Below are 18,581 nucleotides of genomic sequence, written 5' to 3'. Positions count from 1 at the left end.
TGTGTGTGCATGTGTGCGTACGCATCATACACAAACATTGTCACCGCGAGCTGCGGTGATTGGAGGAGAGAGGCCAGAAGACGCGTGTGTGTGTGTGTGTGCATGTGTGTGTACGCATCATACACAAATATTGTCACCGCGAGCTGCGGTGATTGGAGGAGAGAGGCCAGAAGACGCGTGGCTCTTTTGGCCTCTCTTCATGCACATGCGCACTGAGTGTGTGCGTCCATTCGGAAGCTCACGTGGCTCGCTCGGACAGCCATTTTGGGTTAGGAGATTAGCACAGAGAGCGCTCTTGTAGCCTATGCGTTTTGTTCGCTGACCCATTGAGCCAGCGCTATTCTCATTCGGGGTCACTACATTTGATACAGAATGGGGGAGGCAGCGTGTTACGTTCGTCTCCGTGCCGCACAAACCACTCGCCACGACTGAGTGCCTTTAAGATTTCCTTGGTCTTCTGATTATTATAGTCATTTACCCTACTGTCATGCAAGTGTCTCTCTGGGTATCACTGCACATTACATCATGAATACCATACCAAACCATGAAAAACAAAAGCATGTACAGGCGAACCATGTTATAATGAGAGGGTCAGCACAGCAAGAATGTCTCATTATCATAAACTCAAAACATCATGAACATAATATCATAAACATTTAAAAGGACACAACTATGATAAAGGAAAATAATGACAATTCTACAAATAAAATCCTCTTTGGTATTACACTAAAGAAACCTCATAGTATCCATCTTTGTTACAATGGAATGGGTTTTGCCTGTACATGCAGTCTAAAACACAGTGTTTCTTGTGGGTCATGTTGTGCACACTATCTTTGCTCCTCGATGATGGAGCTCAGTAAAGTAATGGCATACTGTACCTTGGTTAGCTGCCAGCACCTCCACCGCAGTCTTGACAGTAGAGAGAACACAGAGCCTCAGGCGAGGGTTGGATGACGAGAGAAGGTGCACGCAGCGCTCTAAAACCTGCCACAAAAGGAGATCTAGTAATAGGAAAGATTGGAGTGTAGAAGGCTTAACGGTGCACCACTTATTTTTTTCTTGGGTATGTATGTGGCCCTGAAAAGGGCCTACCCACTCCCGACGTTTTGGCAAGCATGTTCTTGCCGTTTTAATACATACCAAGAAAGAATATACGGTGCACCATTAAGCCTTCTACCATCCAACGTTCTACCACAATGAAAGCCTTCAAGGATTTCATCAGGAAAGACTCGGTTATCATGAAGTCATCCCAGGAATATTCTACTGTTACTGTGTTTTTAGATGGTAGGAGTTTTATTTTGCTATCAGAAGCCCCACACACTGCTCCACTGCAGAACATTTCATATTCCTTTGGCAGGTCTCTGAATTTTTCCCCTACACCTACACAATTACAAACGCCAAGAGTTCCAGAGAAAAATAAATATCGGTATATGAGAAAAACCATCCAAATCAATATAACGATGGTTGACATATTGTACATACTCCATAGCATCATACATCACATATAATTATCTGGCACAATGCTTTCTTCACACAAAATTTGATGTAAATTGGAAGGACCTAGGATATGGTTAAATAGGTTTTGTTTGACCATTTGCATTCCTATGTTTTTATGTACTTACCCTTTATTCATATCATTTCTTGATTCTTTTTTTTTCACAAATACACAGTAGATCTTCCAAATTACCTTCTTGGTGTTGCTAATATGCAGCGGTAGTTCCTTTGGTTCGTCGATGTTATCTGGACTGGTTTCTTGCCCCTCCCCAGCCCCTTCCACGTCCCCCTGGTCCAGGTCAACGTCGCAGTCCCTCACCTCACCATCAGCGATGTTCAGCTTCTCCACGTAATCTTGCAAAAAAGCTCTGATGTCATCAACAGGATCTGTGTCACAGCTAGACAACGTGAGGAAGGCGGAGAAAGGGAAGAGTGACAGAATTGCTCGCATACCAATGTCCTCAAAGAACACAGCTACATTGTCCTTGCTGCTATCAACGCTGGGTAGATGAGTGTCTATTTCGATACTAAAGCTGTGCATACACATGCTTCATTGTTACACTATGAGCATTGTTATGCAATGCCTTGTAATCGTGTATGTACATTGGACAGAGAAGTTCTTATAGAAAAACTTTGACAGATATCTCATAGCATGCACTTTGGAGTGTGTGAACACTCAGCCAAGACTACAGGAAGTATACGGTGAATTAATCTCAGTGAGTTTCTGTGCTGGTCTTGGGCTATTCCGCCATGGTTTTCTCAATGAAATAGTTTGCATCTTAGCAATAAATCATCACTTCCTCATTTTTTTCCCTTTTTTATTCTTCAAAGCACTCTACGGTACCCAAAACATCTCTGCATAGAACAATAGGTAGATTCTGACGTATAAACTCAAGTCATAAACATAAATGCCAAGATTGTGTCCACACATAATCAAAAGGTTGGAAAAATACTCTACCAATCCAGAAATTTTGCTGATACAGTACAGTATATATGATAAATGAGATACAAAGGAAAAATGAGCAAAGAAAATGGGATTCCATCGGGATTCGAACCCAATACCTACATTGTATGACTCGTAAAGATGTCCATAGGGGATATCTCTTGCTTGAACATTTACCTCTCCACAGTCTGCAGTTCCTCGACGCTATTCTCTACTGGGAACCATCTCCTGATGGCTTGAACCAAAGCCTGGAGGACACTCATCAGGGATGAAGCATGGTCGCCATGGTAACTGTCCAGGATGAGTAACACCTACATCACAATCAGAAACATCATAACAGGAAGACATTCTCAATCAAAGCTGTCACATGCTGTCTAATAGCTAATGACTGTAATATTAATTCTTTATGTGCCACGTTCACACGCCCGGCTCAGTCAACGGTGTGCCAACTTTGCATAATCTGCTTAAACCCACAAGCCCGCCTAAACCGATCTATAAATCGCCAAATGCCACAATACAATGAAAGCGTTTCTCGCGATTCCGTTCCTTTTATATATAGCTTGCATTTTATGTGATGATTGACTAGCAAGCAGTGTTCCCTATTCGATTTGAGTGTAAATTATAAGTTTCTGTTTTACTGTTTTAGTCATGCCTTTACAGTAATGTAGCTACCGGTCATTTGATAGAAAAAGACTCAAATTTGTCATACAATTTACGTCAAAGCAAAGCTTGCCATTTTCTCTACATCTTTGCTCACTACATGTCCAACTTAACAGAAATCTATAAAAGTTACATAGATTTGAAAAACAGAATGTTTTCTCAAAGCATGACCACATTGGTGTCTCGGAGTAATGTGGCACAAAGGGGGTTTCCACCATGGCACATACAGAGTTAATAATGCACACATATGTACATCCCAGTGAATTCGCAAGTCAGAGGCATTGCCAACAGGAAGAAGACTGGTCACATGACAAACTGTGCAAAGTTTCAGCCTAAAGTGTTCACATTGCACAAACGTTGACAAAATATGTGTGGGGTTCAGGAATTTCCCTAGTTTAACTTAAGGGAAGCTTGGCAAGAAGTTTTGGGGAAGTTTGCAGTCACCCTGGCAAGACTTTGAGAACTTAACTTTAAAAATTGACATTTATTTTTGCGAAGTTTTGCCAGTGTGACCACAGCTAAAGGCAGAATGTAAGTTACCCCGTTGAGGACGAGTCCCGAGTATACTCGGGCAGGTGTCTATGGGAAATGTGTGTTGCATCAAAATCAAACCGTCCTCAACGGGTTAAAATATGCAAACATGAAAACTTACCTCATCTATTGTGTCTTGAAGAAGCGGCAGTATGTCTGGATTGCTGGTAAGAAGAAAAAAAAGGGAGATCCAAAAATTTCATGGAGGAAGTTAATCCATCATTAACTAATCTGATAAATAGATAAGTTATTCAGTGTTTCATAAATAATCTCCAGTGGAATAGCCTGTTGCATCAAACCTATCCACAACAGTGACTATTCTTTAATCTATCCACATGACATTATGGAAGCAAATAAGAGAAAGTGAACATAAATTTTTCCACAAATATATCATTACCAACACTACTGAACAGTGCATCACAGATAGATAGATGGATGCGTGGATAGGTGGGTGGACAGATGTATAGAAAGATAAAGGGACAGACAGATACAACAGACAGATAGAAAGAGACAGACAGACAGACAGACAAACAGACAGACTCATAGGCAGAATCCTTAAGATAAAGAAAATAGATAGTACACATGTATATAGATAGATGGACAAGATAGACAGATAGATAATAGATAGATAATAGATAGATAGATAGATAGATAGATAGATAGATAGATGGATAGATAGAGAGATCAATAGATAGACAGCTACACACTGTAGATAGGTGGATGGATGATAAATAGATACAGTAGATAAATCACATAGTATCTAAGGGAGTATACCACACAATAATTATCACATAGAAAACCATTATCTACACTTACAATGCTTGGATTACTGCACTTAAGATGTGACATTACAAAACTTTGATGATCTGGGACATATCAACAAAATTATGTATGCTGGCACGCAGAGTGTATACATACAAGGTGTACTTCACTCTCTCCTGTATTCCACTCTTAATTTACCTGTAACGTAGAGTGACCTTGAGGACCAGAGGAGCTTTAAGATTCCACTCGTAGTGTCTGAGCCGAGAGGAGACTGAGTCTGTTAGGTAGTCCACATTTTCATACAGAAGCTCTGCTATACATCTATCAAGTGCACGAAAGAAAACACATAATTCACAGTTTATAATACATAGCATAAATATGATGATTAAAGATGCAACAACATGTCCAATATGTGAGATTATGTGCATTACCTTTTCCTAACTTTTACACCTGGACAATGCCAACTTGTGTGTACATGTGTCTTTCTCTCTCATAGTACTGCATATAAAATCAGTTCTTGAACATGTGTCATCAACCCACTGCCATCCATAACGTAATTCCTTATTGAATTCATATATCCCACAGCAGTCTCGAGTCCACCGAGCATTGGCTTAATACAGAACATCAGTCTCAAAACGCTGATGCAACATAGTATAATTGCTCTTAGTTTAACACTCCTCCACTAAACATCTGAATGTCCTCCACTTTGGTCATTTAACTCTTTGAATTAACAGCAGCAACACTATTGAATATCAGTTGAGAAAGATAGGGATGTTAAGGTGCCATTAACCCTATGGCATGAACGCCCTCATCTTTCTTAACCGACTGAATATATATATATATTTTTTTTTCCTGACTTGGTAGTTCTATGTCTAGCAAGTGTAGCAAAAATAAATAAATAAATAAATAAACAAAGCTGCTGAAAACTCTTTATCCAATAGTGGCAGCCAATGGAGTAAAATGGAGTCACAAGGGGCCTGAGCTTTCAATCCTAGCAAAATCTTCATCAGAGGCGAAATGACAAACAGGCAGGGGATTAAAGCAAGAGGGTAGACAGACAAAAGGCAGAGGTGGGTCAGTAATGATCCCAAGGATCATTAGGGGCAACCAGAGAAAGATAAAGGATGAATAGGGAGGCAATGTCAAAAAACGAACAACAATAGGAAAATAGCAACAGCATGAGTGAAGGGGGAGGGGGCTGTTCACAGGTTGCCCCCTATGATCCTTGGCGTCATCACTGACCTACCTCTGCCTGCCTTTTGTCTGTCCACCCTCTTGCTTTAATCCCCCTCCCTCACTTGTTCGTCTCAATGCCCTTGACTTCTAACCCATCCTTTTTGTTTTCTTTGTTCTGTGTCCCTAGCCCTCCCCTGAGTGTGGCTTATGTGTGCAGTCCTTACGATTATGTGATTGCTTTCCCTGCTTGTTAACTCTTTATGTGCCACGTTCGCATGTCTGGCTCAGTCGACGGCGTGCCAACTTCGCATATTCTGCTCAACAAACAAAGCCGCCAAAACCAATCGATAAATCGCTAATCCAGCGGTACAATCAAAGCGTTTCTCGCGCTTTTGTTCCTCTCACATACGGCTTGCATTCTATGTGGTGATTGACTATCAAGCGGTGTTCCAAATTAAATTTGCGTGTACATTCTATGTTTCTGTCACTATTTTATGTGCAAAAGTCATGCCTTTACGGTAATGTAGCAGCTGGTAATTCAAAAGAAAAATTGAAAATAGAATTGTCATACATTCATTATATATGTGAACAAAGTTTGGCATTCCTCTCTAACTTTGCTCACTATTATGTCCACCTTAACAGAAATTTGTAGAATTTATACAAATTGGAAAAACAGAAATCTTTCTCAAAGCATGGCAACCACTTAACCTTCGTGTCTCAGAATAACGTGGCACACAGGGGGTTTCCACCATGGCACATAAAGAGTTAATTATTTTGCCTCTAATGGGCGCCTTTGAATGTTTCTAACAGATAAATGGCGCCATACAAATGCTGTTTCATCATCATCATCATCATCATAATGAAGGTTCTGCTAGGATTAAAAGCCCAGGCCGCTCCATAGTTCTAAATCTCATAGCTTCACTCCATGCTATTCCACCTACCACTGTTATATCACTCTTTTAACAATAGTTGTCACAGTCAATTTTACACCTACACTCCCATCTTTGGAAACCACCATGCTTGATTGCCTCTCCCCCAAGCCCTTCCCATCTGGTCATCTCAATTCTCACAGAGCTATTTCCCTCTTCATCTCATACAAATCTCACGAGCTGGTATCTCTGTATCAAAAGGGACTCATAACCCCCAAGCCACCATGTTTCTTTGTCTGATTGTTTGTCTGTTTGTTTGTTTGTTTGTTTGTTTGTTTGTTTGTTTGTTTTAGTGGGCTCCTCAACACTTGATCTTTGTACATGAAATATATTAAAGCTTTAGTGCTTTAACAAAAAACAATCAGCTAAACTGAATTGAATTGAATGGAATAGAAGGGACCTGAAAAGTGAAATGCACCTACTGCACACTTCATCTCCTCTCCATTGCAAGCAATTTGTGGAACAAAACATCAGCCTGGTGAACATACATGAATCGCATTGTGACTTTGCTTCTCTCTTATCAAAACACATTTAGAAATACTTGTGTTAGTACATTTAGATTATAGTGCTAAGTGTGGTGATGAAAAGAAAAAATAGAGAAGAAGTAAAGCAATGAACAAAAGCAACAAAGCAAACAAACAGGACTTGTGATACCTGTATCCACATGACTGGGAGAGACTCAAGAGAGCACTGTGAGCAGACTGACTGTATGGTGGAAACAAAAAGACAAGAGAAGATACGGGAAACAACGATTAATATTCAACAATAGGCTACTGAATACATTCTTGCCGGCAACTAGTGTACAATCAGCAAATGAAAGAATATACGAGTCTGATAACACAGGAGAAGAGAGAACTCCATTTCAATGACTTCAGATGGTTCAGATGTATACTTGTGTGGTGACGTTGCATTTTCTTTTAAATGAACTGATTTCGTTGGACACAATGTCAAGGAACATATTGCCTAGATAGACTGTGTAAAGACCTCACCCGGAATAAAGAAAAAGGAAAATCCAACCCTTGCAATGCATGTGGGAATAATTTCTGTGTTACTCTCAGAAGTCAAAGCAAAATATGATTATCATAAATACACAAGCTCGTACACAATAGAATAACATTTTTTCAAGATCATTCAAGCAATGAAATTGGTGGACCAACTGCTTCTGTCAATATCTGTGATGTCAAGTCTCATCTAAATTGTGCAGCTTATATTCATGTGAAATATCATTACTCCATAAAAATGACTTCATCAAGGATCACTGCCTATAGACGAGGTTCCGTGACATAAAACTAGATATATCGCTACGGCTACTGATATGCCTCCGCCATAATGCATGGTTCTCCTAACAGGTCTATAGTACAATGTCTTGACAATGTGTGATGACAGTTTCACACAATTGGCAAAATATTAAAATGACAGGTTTGACACAAATGTGCTGAATGTTCACTTTTTCTAGAACTAGGTTCAATTGGATGAATGATTAAAATGTCAGAGTGCAGGTATTTGGGGAACTGATGATTTTTACTTGACTTTTGACCCTTTTATAAGTCTATGCATTGAGTAATTTTCAAGGTATTGAGAAAAAGCATAATTTCAGTATCAAATGGGAAAATAGCATTATCTAAACCTGGCCTTTGACCTTTGATCTCACAGTTCCAAAGAGAATCACTGTTAGGTTGAACATGCATAAATATGTAAGTTTCATGACGATACCTTGAGTTACTTTCGAGATATGGAGGAAAAAGTGCAATTTAGCACTTTCACTTGACCTTTTACCTTTTGACCTTTGACCTTTTAGCAAGAAACTTCCCCAAAAATATATATTGGGTAATACATGCCATACATCAAGTTTGAAAAAAAAAAAACCCTTCAGGCATATTGCATTTTAAGGAAAGTAGTGATATTTTGAGGAGTTGACCTTGACCTTTGACCCCTGACCTTTGACCCATGACCCCAACTTCCCTAGATAATCACTGCCCATCGGTACAAGCATATATACTAAGTTCCATGAAGATACCTTGAACCATTTGCGAGATATGGAGAAAAACATGAAATTTCAAATTTTTTTTCACAAAATAACCTGTGACCTTTGACCTTTGACCCTGTGACCTTAAAATCCACACAAAGTATCATCCCCCAAGGATATACCCTCATACCAAGTTTGATGTAAAACCACCACACGGTTCTTGAGATATCGACAAAAACAAAACGGGACGGACGGACGTACGGACGTACGGACGGACGGACGGACGGACGGACGACCCGAAAACATAATGCCTCCGGCCACTTCGTTGCGGAGGCATAAAAATGTGTTGTCCAAGGGGCAAAAACAAATCATGTGTGCTTTAAGCGCAAAGTTCTAGCGTGCAGTACATGTACGCATACCCGCATGCCCGGCTGGCCGTGGGATGCAATATACATGTATACTTATGCACTTTTGCCTCCCATAAGCAGTTTTTGCCCCTCAGCAAGTTGAGCCATGGTTAGATGATGTCAATGGAACCTCCTCTATACTTGACCATATCAGTTAAAGGGGTAAAATATTGCATGTGAAAGGAGTTTACCAGATCACGCTTCTGTCATCGGCCAGTCTCTCCAGCACAGGATAAAGACAATGCATGAGCATCAAGTTGAATTGTGGACCAAGCACCTATTAATGGGAGAATGTGTTTGATCATAAATGAGTACAAAATAAGCTGTCATACATTACTGTAAAACATGATATATTCGCGGTATGAAATTTTCGCGAATTGGAGCTGATGGCCTTTTTCGGGGCATGAAATTTTGGCGAATTGCCACTGGCATTCAATGCATATAGTGTAGATAAAAGCTTTCGTGTGCATTTTAATTTCATCTTTAAGATCTACTGTGATGCCCTTTCCAAACACTATAAGAATTGAGACTATTTACGAAAGGACATATCCTATGTTTCACCATACATGTCTACTCTAAGAAATTTTGACAGTACTTGAAGTAAGAAAATCACACAATAAGTACTGTTAGCATCTTTGACTTAATAAATTGTCACTCTCTCACATTCGGTACCTCACTTTCAGGTCCTACTGGAGGGACACATTGACTTTGCTTTGCAGACATTGACCTTGGAGACAAACCATCCCCTGAGCCAACTCACTACACTTTAATACTGTGTGACTTAAAGCCTTTCATAGAGCACCGGGTGGCATTTGCTGAGCAGAAGAAAGATACTAACCTGTGCTAGCACAGCGATCCCTTCTAGTAGCAGACACTTGAGCACCGTGTTCCTGTTCATCTCGGCCACCGTCAGCGAATCCGAGGAAGTCAAAGGCATCATCATCAGGTGGGCGGGATCAAAATGTTGCCTTGGCGACGATGTCTGCGTATGTGATTGGCCGACACTTGTAGGCAGATCCCAGTATGACGGTGACCGATACTCATCAAGAAGCATCCTGGGGTAAGGCGTAAGGGACAAGGAAACACAGACACATTTCTCTTTAAACAATTGGATGACTTGTCTACAAACCCAGACATTCCAAAGTAATGGAAATAGCAAATCTCACAATTAATAAGAAGCAAAAACATTCAATGCATTACGGCAAAGAGAAACAAATGAGAATTAAAGTTAAAGGGACTGTACAGTACTGGTTGAGGTGAGGATTCAGGTTTATAACATTCCTAAGTGAGATAATGAGAAACTTCTTATGAAATATGAAAGAGCATGTAATTCTAAGAAGGATTCAACATTTATTTGATGAAAATTGGTTTTCAAATGGCTGAGATATCCAAAAAAGTGATAATAATAAAAGGCGACAAGCCGCGCTTTTTATTAGGATCTTTGTTTCACCTTGTCTTTGGACATCTCAGCCATTTCAAAACCGATTTTCATCAAATAAACTTTTGATTCCCTTAGAATTGCATGCTCTTTGACATCTCATAGAGTGATTTCTGAATATCTCGCAAAATGTTAAAAGCTAAATCCTCACCTCAACCAGGACTGGACAGTCCCTTTAAAACATTCCTCTTCATGTGTAGACAGTTTTTAAGAGTTTTGGATATCAACATTGCTGATGATTTTAGTTTTGCAAATGAAAACTGAAAGGTAAAAGAAGACTGTGCTTGCCTGCATACGCACTGCAATTCTTCCACGTTCCTTCCACACTCTGCCTCCTCCTCTTCCTCTTTCTCCTCCATCACCTCCTCTTCTGTCGCTCCCTTGTCCCCATCCCAGATGGAGAATTTCCCATGATCCTCTGCAGCACTAAGCAGCGTGCCCCGCATGATCTCACTGATGATCATGACAGCCTGGTGGGCGTGAGAGGGCAATTCCTGGAAGTAGGACAGGAAGTTGTCCACCAGAAGGGAGACATTGCCTGCATGCAGGAAGGGGACATCCAAACAAAGTCGTGGTTGTGCAATAGGGATTAGGGAGATTAGGTAATCTTTATTCCTTGACAATTAGTTTCCACACATATAGTCAGTAAAGAAAGCAGCATAAGGGTTAACAACAATGCCCTTAGAGAAGGCAAGAAGAATAGTAGACACCAATGATGACATTACAGAAAATGACAATACATACAAATGATGCATTATAGGTCTGTGTACAACAGGAGGACATGTGTTCATAAGGCAACTATGGAATGTTAAAACCCAGTTGGCTTTACCTTGTGGGTTTAAACTATAGCTACCATATGCACACTTTTCCTACTGCTGCATAAAATGAAATGTGCATCATCCGTTTTATAGAAATGAGGACAATTTTTTTTCTCTTTGCCAGAAATCACATTTTTAAAATCAAGTGTGTGATAATGACTGATGCATGGAAAACTTACTGAATGCATTTCCTTTTAGCTTGCCATAGATGGAAGGCTTACTGTACTGTCCATTCAGTAATTACTTGAGCCACACATCCAGTACATATTGGATGCACAGTAAATTTACACTAGTCAGGTTGCACGGTTGGCTAACAAATAGCCATCTCTTTAATACTAAGTGTGTGTATGCTTGCTTAGTGCACAAACTCTGGCCACAAATGCGTGATAGCATGTTTCCAGTGGCCACTGACAGTGATTGTTTGTGCAGCTACTGTAGTAAAATCAACTCCCAGCTCTCGCCCAATGAGATTGCAGAATTTTTTCAACCTGCTCTGCAATATTAAATACCGAGGATTCTGACACTGACCAGGAGAAAGCAATGGTTCACCTGATAAAATGAGGAAATTAACTTCTCTGCAAAATTTGTAGAGCATATTTAAACTAGAAATGTCGCTACGGCGACTGGTGTATGCCTCCGCCATAATGCATGGTTCTCCTATTAGGTCTATAGTACAATGTCTTGACAATGTGTGATGACAGTTTCACACAATTGGCAAAATATTAAAATGACAGGTTTGCCACAAATATGCTGAATGTTCACTTTCCTAGAACTAGGTTCAATTGGATGAATGATTAAAATGTCAGAGTGCAGGTATTTAGGGGAACTGATGATTTTTACTTGACTTTTGACCCTTTTATAAGTTTATGCATTGAGTAATTTTCAAGGTATTGAGAAAAAGTATAATTTCAGTATCAAATGGTAAAATAGTATTATCTAAACCTGGCCTTTGACCTTTGACCTCACAGTTCAAAAGAGAATCACTGTTCGGTAGAACATGCATAAATATGTAAGTTTCATGATAATACCTTGAGTTACTTTTGAGATATGGACGAAGAAGTGCAATTTAGCACTTTCACTTGACCTTTGACCTTTTGGCAAGAAACTTCCCACAGAATATATATTGGGTTATACATGCATACATCAAGTAAAAAAATCCTTCAGGCATTGCATAAATGTAAGGAGTGTAGTGATATTTTGAGGAGTTGACCTTGACCTTTGATCCATGACCCCCAACTTCCCTAGATAATCACTGCCCATCGGTACATGCATATATACTAAGTTCCATGAAGATACCTTGAACCATTTGCGAGATATGGAGAAAAACATGACATTTCAACCTTTTTTTCACAAAATAACCTGTGACCTTTGACCTTTGACCCCGTGACCCCGTGACCCTAAAATCCAAACAAAGTATCATCCCCCAGGATATACCCTAATACCAAGTTTGATGCAAAACCACCTCACGGTTCTTGAGATATCGACAAAAACAAAACGGGACGGACGACCCGAAAACATAATGCCTCCGGCCACTTCGTTGGCAGAGGCATAAAAACAGCTGGGGGATGGTATAATTTGACACATTGGATGAAAAATGTAATGAGAGCCACAATTCCACTCACCATACTGCCCCATCAGCTGGCATAGATGGGTAATTTGCTGGTAGATTCTGAAGTCGGAGAAGTGCTTGAAAGTTCTCAGCAAGTGGTTGTTAAATCCGCCATCAGGAGCTGACAAATCAGCGCTGTCTGACACTGTAGGAATAAAAATATGAAACAATAAACAATAATATGTGGTATCAGGGTACAGGATCAGCAAACAAATCTCACATCATCATAATTTTCACACACTGAACTTGACATTTCTAAGCAAAAATCACATGTATAGAAATATGAAATACACGTCCTTACTTGAATATGTACAATATAGAATAGATTTCAATCAGATGATACACAAAACACTTATTAGTGTACAATGCACTCGTCTATACAATGACAAATACTAGAAAAGCACTCTGAGAGCGCAGACCTCCGCCAAGCAGCTCTACTTGCCACCGATGATCTTGCTCTTCCATAGAGATCAGTGATTTCCACCTATACGTATGCATGCTGAAAAAAATTGCCAATTTCCCAATATAGAAGCCTTTGTTACGTCATAAACCCTCAGCTGCGCGGCGTGCCTCGCCCTAGCAGAAACTAGAGCAAGCACTTTAGTGCGTGTATGAAAACCTCAAAAATGCGCAGCTTGAACTCCCCAGTTCATTGACCCCACCTGCCAAAGTGTCGAAAATCTTTCAAAAAATCCATAAAAATTTTCAGATCACCACCAAAGTTTAATCATCTGTTCCTTGTGTCATTCTCAACCTTCCCTGCAAGTTTCATCCAAATCCGTGCACAACTTTTTGAGTTATTTTGCACACAGACAAACAAACAAACTAACTAACTAACAAACAAACCATCGGTAATGAAAACATAACCTCCTCCCTTGGCGGAGGTAATAATATAACCTCAGGTCAATCTGACATCAATGCTCTATTAAGGGAACATAATATCAAATCAAAATTATAATTCTTTTCATGTCATGATAATTTTGACCTATCAGGAATATTTAATTCAGTCCATGAATATGTACAGGAAAAATGGGATCATGATCATACACAGCTAAAAAAGCTGTAATACAGTCAAAGCAAAATATTAAAAAACATATGCTACACGACTACCCTTGATAAGCACTTCCACAATATGATACACACCAGTGGCGTACCGTGGGTCAAGACATTGGGTGGGCACCTCATGGCAGCAACATTAGAATTGCATAGTGGTACAATTAAATGCGAGCGAGTGGAGCGAGCGAGCTTGAAAATTTTGACATTTTACAGTCCCCAAACTGCCATTTGTAGCTACTTGCTTTGGAAATTAAGGGGGTTGCACCGGGCGGAACTGCTGGCAGTTGCTGGCAGTTGCTGGCAGTAACATCATTTTCAAGCATTTTGGTAGGGTTTTTTTCTTTTTTTTCTTTTTTTACCAGCGGATGGGGGGGGGGGGGGGGCACATGCCCCCCCCCCCCCCGTAGTTACGCCACTGATACACACTGTACTGGGAATAGAGGAAAACAAAATACATGAGATGTTGCAATAATGAAGAAAACATGACAAAAGCTTTAACCTCAAAATGCTTCGAATATTAATAACTTGTCAGAATATGAAGAATTGAACAAATACTATTACACTGTGGAACAGCAAACTTAAAGGACAAGTTCACCTTCATATACATGTGGATTGAGTGAAGGCAACAATATTAGTAGAACACATCAGCGAAAGTTTGGGGAATATCCGACAATCCGTTCAAAAGTTATGAATTTTTTAAATATCTGTGCAATCACTGCTGGAGGAGAAGACTACTACAGTGTATGATGTCACATGCGTACAACGATATAAGGCAAATAAAAAGAATTTCACAAAACTTGACTTTTTGAATGAAGTGCACATTTCTTCGACTTGTTACTGACTTATGTTAGGGGTAATATTATTCCCCCTGACTTCTCAAAGAGAGAAGTTGAGTGTTCTTTTATTATGTGAGAAAAGTGAGAATATCTTGAATTTTCTTTATACTTTCTTTATACAGTTGTACTCATATGACATCACAAGCTTTAGTAGTCTTCTCATCAAGCCGTGACTAAGCAGGAACTTCAAATTTCATAAATTTGGAAAGGATGGTCCAATTTTCCTCAAACTCTCATTGATGTGTTCTACTATTCTATTGTTGCATTCACTCAACCCACATGTCTATGAAGGTGAACTTGTCCTTTAATGATCTATCAGTGCATATTACATTAGTCCTTTTTACCTGCTGGCAGAGTTCTACTTTCCAGAATAGAGACATCCCTTATATCCAGCTCTAAGACTTGAATCAAGGCTACCGACAATCTCTTCAGGTGCGGTGCAGAGTACAGCAGGCAGTTTAGTCTGTGACCTGGAAATTCAAGGAATTAAAAAAAAAGTTTTCCTTTAGATGGCAGGATGTAGAATTTGTTTGTTTTAAAGTGTTAACATTTGTACAGAAATGACAAACTATTATGATTGTTGTCTTTTCAATCACAATAACCGTTTTACATTTGTTTTACAATCGGTCTCACAAGCATTTTCTTGTTAATCCTAGATTGTTGTCTAATGTTTGAATAATTCATCAAACTGTTCCTTTGCTTCAGAGAATTTTTTTTTTCTTTTTACAACTACCATGACACATGCAGACATGACTTGCCTTCTGCAATGAACTTAGTACATAAGTTCATAAGCCATTTTCTACTGTAAAACGAGTAATGTTCACATGCATTTTAATTTCATGAATTTCGCCAGAGCCAAGATTCATGAAATTAAAATGCATAGGAAGTTCTTGTCTACACTACATGCATTGAATGCCAGTGGTAATTCGCGAAAATTTCATGCTGCGAAAAAGGCCATCGGCTCTAATTCGTGAACATTTCATGCCACACACTTGTCATGTTTCTCTTACACAGACACAAAGAAAACCTGAATAATCGCAGGCAGCAGAGAATATCACAGACAAGAAAAGGGACATTGTTTGTTGTTGTTGTTGGGATTTTTTTAAATAAAAAAAAGAAAGAAAAAATGAAAATACTCTGCAATGAGAAAAAAAAATTCTTACCTAGCAGTTTGATGTATCCAGTCATCACGTCTACGGTTGACAATTTGGTCTCATCATCTATGATATAAAAAAACAAAATATGATAACATGTAAAATGTTAAACTATTAGAATTAAAAAAAAACAAAAATAGACATTACATCACATGTAGCTTGCCACACGCCACGTGCCATTGCTGCATACATAATATACCAACACATCAGAGCTCTCACACTGTCCACTACTTTCATTGAGCAGGTGACCTAAAGTAACACTTCTCAACCTTTTTTAATCAGAGGCCCACATTGGCTCCTATCAGGTTTTTTCGAGACCCAGGTAGATAGACAACAAATATTTCTTATTTATTTTTAGGCCATTATTGCGGCCCACTGATTAAGAACCTAAATGGACCTAAAAGGAGAGTATTTCTATAAACTACTGTCTGTAAAGACTACTTTTGCTCAACTGTCGTTAGTTTTCTTGAACAGACACCCAATTCTGTCCAATGTCCTCCAAAGTGCTTTTGAGAGAGAGAGAGAGAGAGAGAGAAAAAAAAAAAGAATAGCAGCTTGAATGCTGAGAAATGCTACCAGCATCTTCAATTGCCAGTAAATTTGCCCCCCCCCCCCCCCCCCCCCCATGAGATCAATGAATGATACAACATAATGGTTTTGCCACCTGGCTATGTCCTCTTTTCAAACAGAGAGTTAGAGACGAAGCAAAATGGCACTCCTGAGCTATCTCAGAAATGCTACCAGCATCTTCAATTGCCATTAAAATTGTCCCCCCCCCCCCCCCCCCCCATGAGATCAATGATTGATACAACATAATTGTTTTGCCACCTGGCTAGGTCCTCTTTTCAAACATAGAGTTAGAGATGAAGCAAAATGGCACTCCTGAGCTATCAACTCTTTTGTGTGCCATGTTCCCACATCCCACTCAGTAGACGGCTTGCCAGTTTCGCATAGTATGTTTAAAGGGACTGTACAGTACTGGTTGAGGTGAGGGACTCATGTTTTGAACATTCCAAAGTGAGATAATGAGAAACCTCTTGTGAAATATGAAAGAGCATGTAATTTTAAAAATGATTCAACGGTTATGTGATGAAAACTGGTTTTCAAATGGCTGAGATATCAAAAAAAGTGATAATAATAAAAGGCGACAGGACACAACTTTATTAGGATCTCTTTGTTTCACCTTGTTTTTGGATATCTCAGCCCTTTCAAAACCGATTTTCATCAAATAAACTTTTGATACCCCTTAGAATTGCATGCTCTTTGACATCTCATAGAGTGGTTTCTGAATATCTCGCAAAACGTTAAAGGCTAAATCCTCGCCTCGACCAGAACTGTACACACCCTTTAAACGCTCGACCATGAACAAACCAATTGGTAAATCATAATCATGCCACAGTATATTCAGTGTCATAGCAAAATTTCATAGCTTTGTCACAAAATTCATACCACAGCAAAGCTTGCAACATTGTTTGTTACAACTTTGCTGTACTGCATTTATAGCATAAATGCTTTCATGAAAAGTTACAAGCAGTTTGATGTATCCAGTCATCACGTTTACGATTGACAATTTGGTCTCAACATCTATAATAAAAAAAAAAAAATATGATAACATGTAAAATGCTTAACTATTAGAGTAAAAAAACAAAAAAAGACATCACATCACATGTAGCTTGCCACACGCCACGTGCTATTGCTGCATACATAATATACCGACACATCAGAGCTCTCACACTGTCCACTACTTTCATTAAGCAGGTGACCTAAAGCAACACTTCTCAACCTTTTTTAATCGGAGCTATCAGTTTTTTTTCAAGACCCAGGTAGATAGACAACAAATATTTCTTATTTATTTTTAGGCCATTATTGCGGCCCACTGATTAAGAACCTAAATGGACCTAAAAGGAGAGTATTCCTATAAACTACTGTCTGTAAAGACTACTTTTGCTCAATTGTCGTTAGTTTTTTTTTTTAACAGACACCCAATTCTGTCCAATATCCTCCAAAGTGCTTTTGAGAGAGAGAGAGAGAGAGAGAAAAAAAAAAAAAGAATAGCAGCTTGAATGCTCAGAAATGCTACCAGCATCTTCAATTGCCAGTAAAATTGTCTCCCCCCAGCCCATGAGATCAATGAATGATACAACATAATTGCTTTGCCACCCGGCTAGGTCCTCTTTTCAAACAGAGAGTTAGAGATGAAGCACAATGGCACTCCTGAGCTATCTCAGAAATGCTACCAGCATCTTCAATTGCCAGTAAAATTGTTCCCCCCCTCCCCCCCCCCCCCCCCCATGAGTTCAATGAATGATACAACATAGCATAATTGTTTTGCCACCTGGATAGGTCCTCTTTTCAAACAAAGAGTTAGAGATGAAGCAAAATGGCACTCCTGAGCTATCAACTCTTTTGTGTGCCATGTTCCCACACTCCACTCAGTAGACGGCTTGCTAGTTTCGCATAGTATGCTTAAACGCTCGACCATGAACAAACCAATTGGTAAATCATAATCATGCCACAGTATATTCAGTGTCACAGCAAAATGTCATAGCTTTGTCACAAAATTCATACCACGGCAAAGCTTGCAACATTGTTTGTTACAACTTTGCTGTACTGCATTTATAGCATAAATGCTTTCATGAAAAGTTACACGGCTTTGAAAAAATTGGAATGTCTTCCAAAAGTGCTCATATGTGGCCATCTCAGTATAAAGTGGCACACAAAGATTTAGAGAAGTGCTTGATCTAAACTTTTTGGACATTTGATTGCCTGGTTTGAAAACAAGGACTGACAAGAATGTGATGT

General features: G+C 39.4%; 1 protein-coding gene across 1 annotated transcript in view; it reads right to left on the bottom strand.

Annotated features, from left to right (window-relative positions):
* LOC139724013 (TELO2-interacting protein 1 homolog) overlaps positions 1–18,581 on the bottom strand; it is a 34,890-nt gene that overhangs the window by 6,874 nt on the left and 9,435 nt on the right. The window contains exons 10-21 of the mRNA XM_071635212.1: positions 15,789–15,845; positions 14,970–15,095; positions 12,747–12,872; positions 10,595–10,844; positions 9,707–9,923; positions 9,060–9,145; positions 7,150–7,200; positions 4,589–4,711; positions 3,750–3,792; positions 2,615–2,748; positions 1,688–1,892; positions 879–984 (exon numbers count right to left, since the gene is read on the bottom strand). Coding sequence (XP_071491313.1) covers positions 879–984; positions 1,688–1,892; positions 2,615–2,748; positions 3,750–3,792; positions 4,589–4,711; positions 7,150–7,200; positions 9,060–9,145; positions 9,707–9,923; positions 10,595–10,844; positions 12,747–12,872; positions 14,970–15,095; positions 15,789–15,845 — 1,524 coding nt within the window. The remainder of the gene's footprint in view (positions 1–878; positions 985–1,687; positions 1,893–2,614; positions 2,749–3,749; positions 3,793–4,588; positions 4,712–7,149; positions 7,201–9,059; positions 9,146–9,706; positions 9,924–10,594; positions 10,845–12,746; positions 12,873–14,969; positions 15,096–15,788; positions 15,846–18,581) is intronic.

This window comes from Diadema antillarum, unplaced genomic scaffold, assembly GCF_040938485.1.
Source record: "Diadema antillarum isolate AM-2024a unplaced genomic scaffold, OU_Dant_1.0 scf00000205, whole genome shotgun sequence".
NCBI lineage: Eukaryota > Metazoa > Echinodermata > Echinoidea > Diadematoida > Diadematidae > Diadema > Diadema antillarum.
This window is presented reverse-complemented; position numbering and strand designations above follow the sequence as displayed.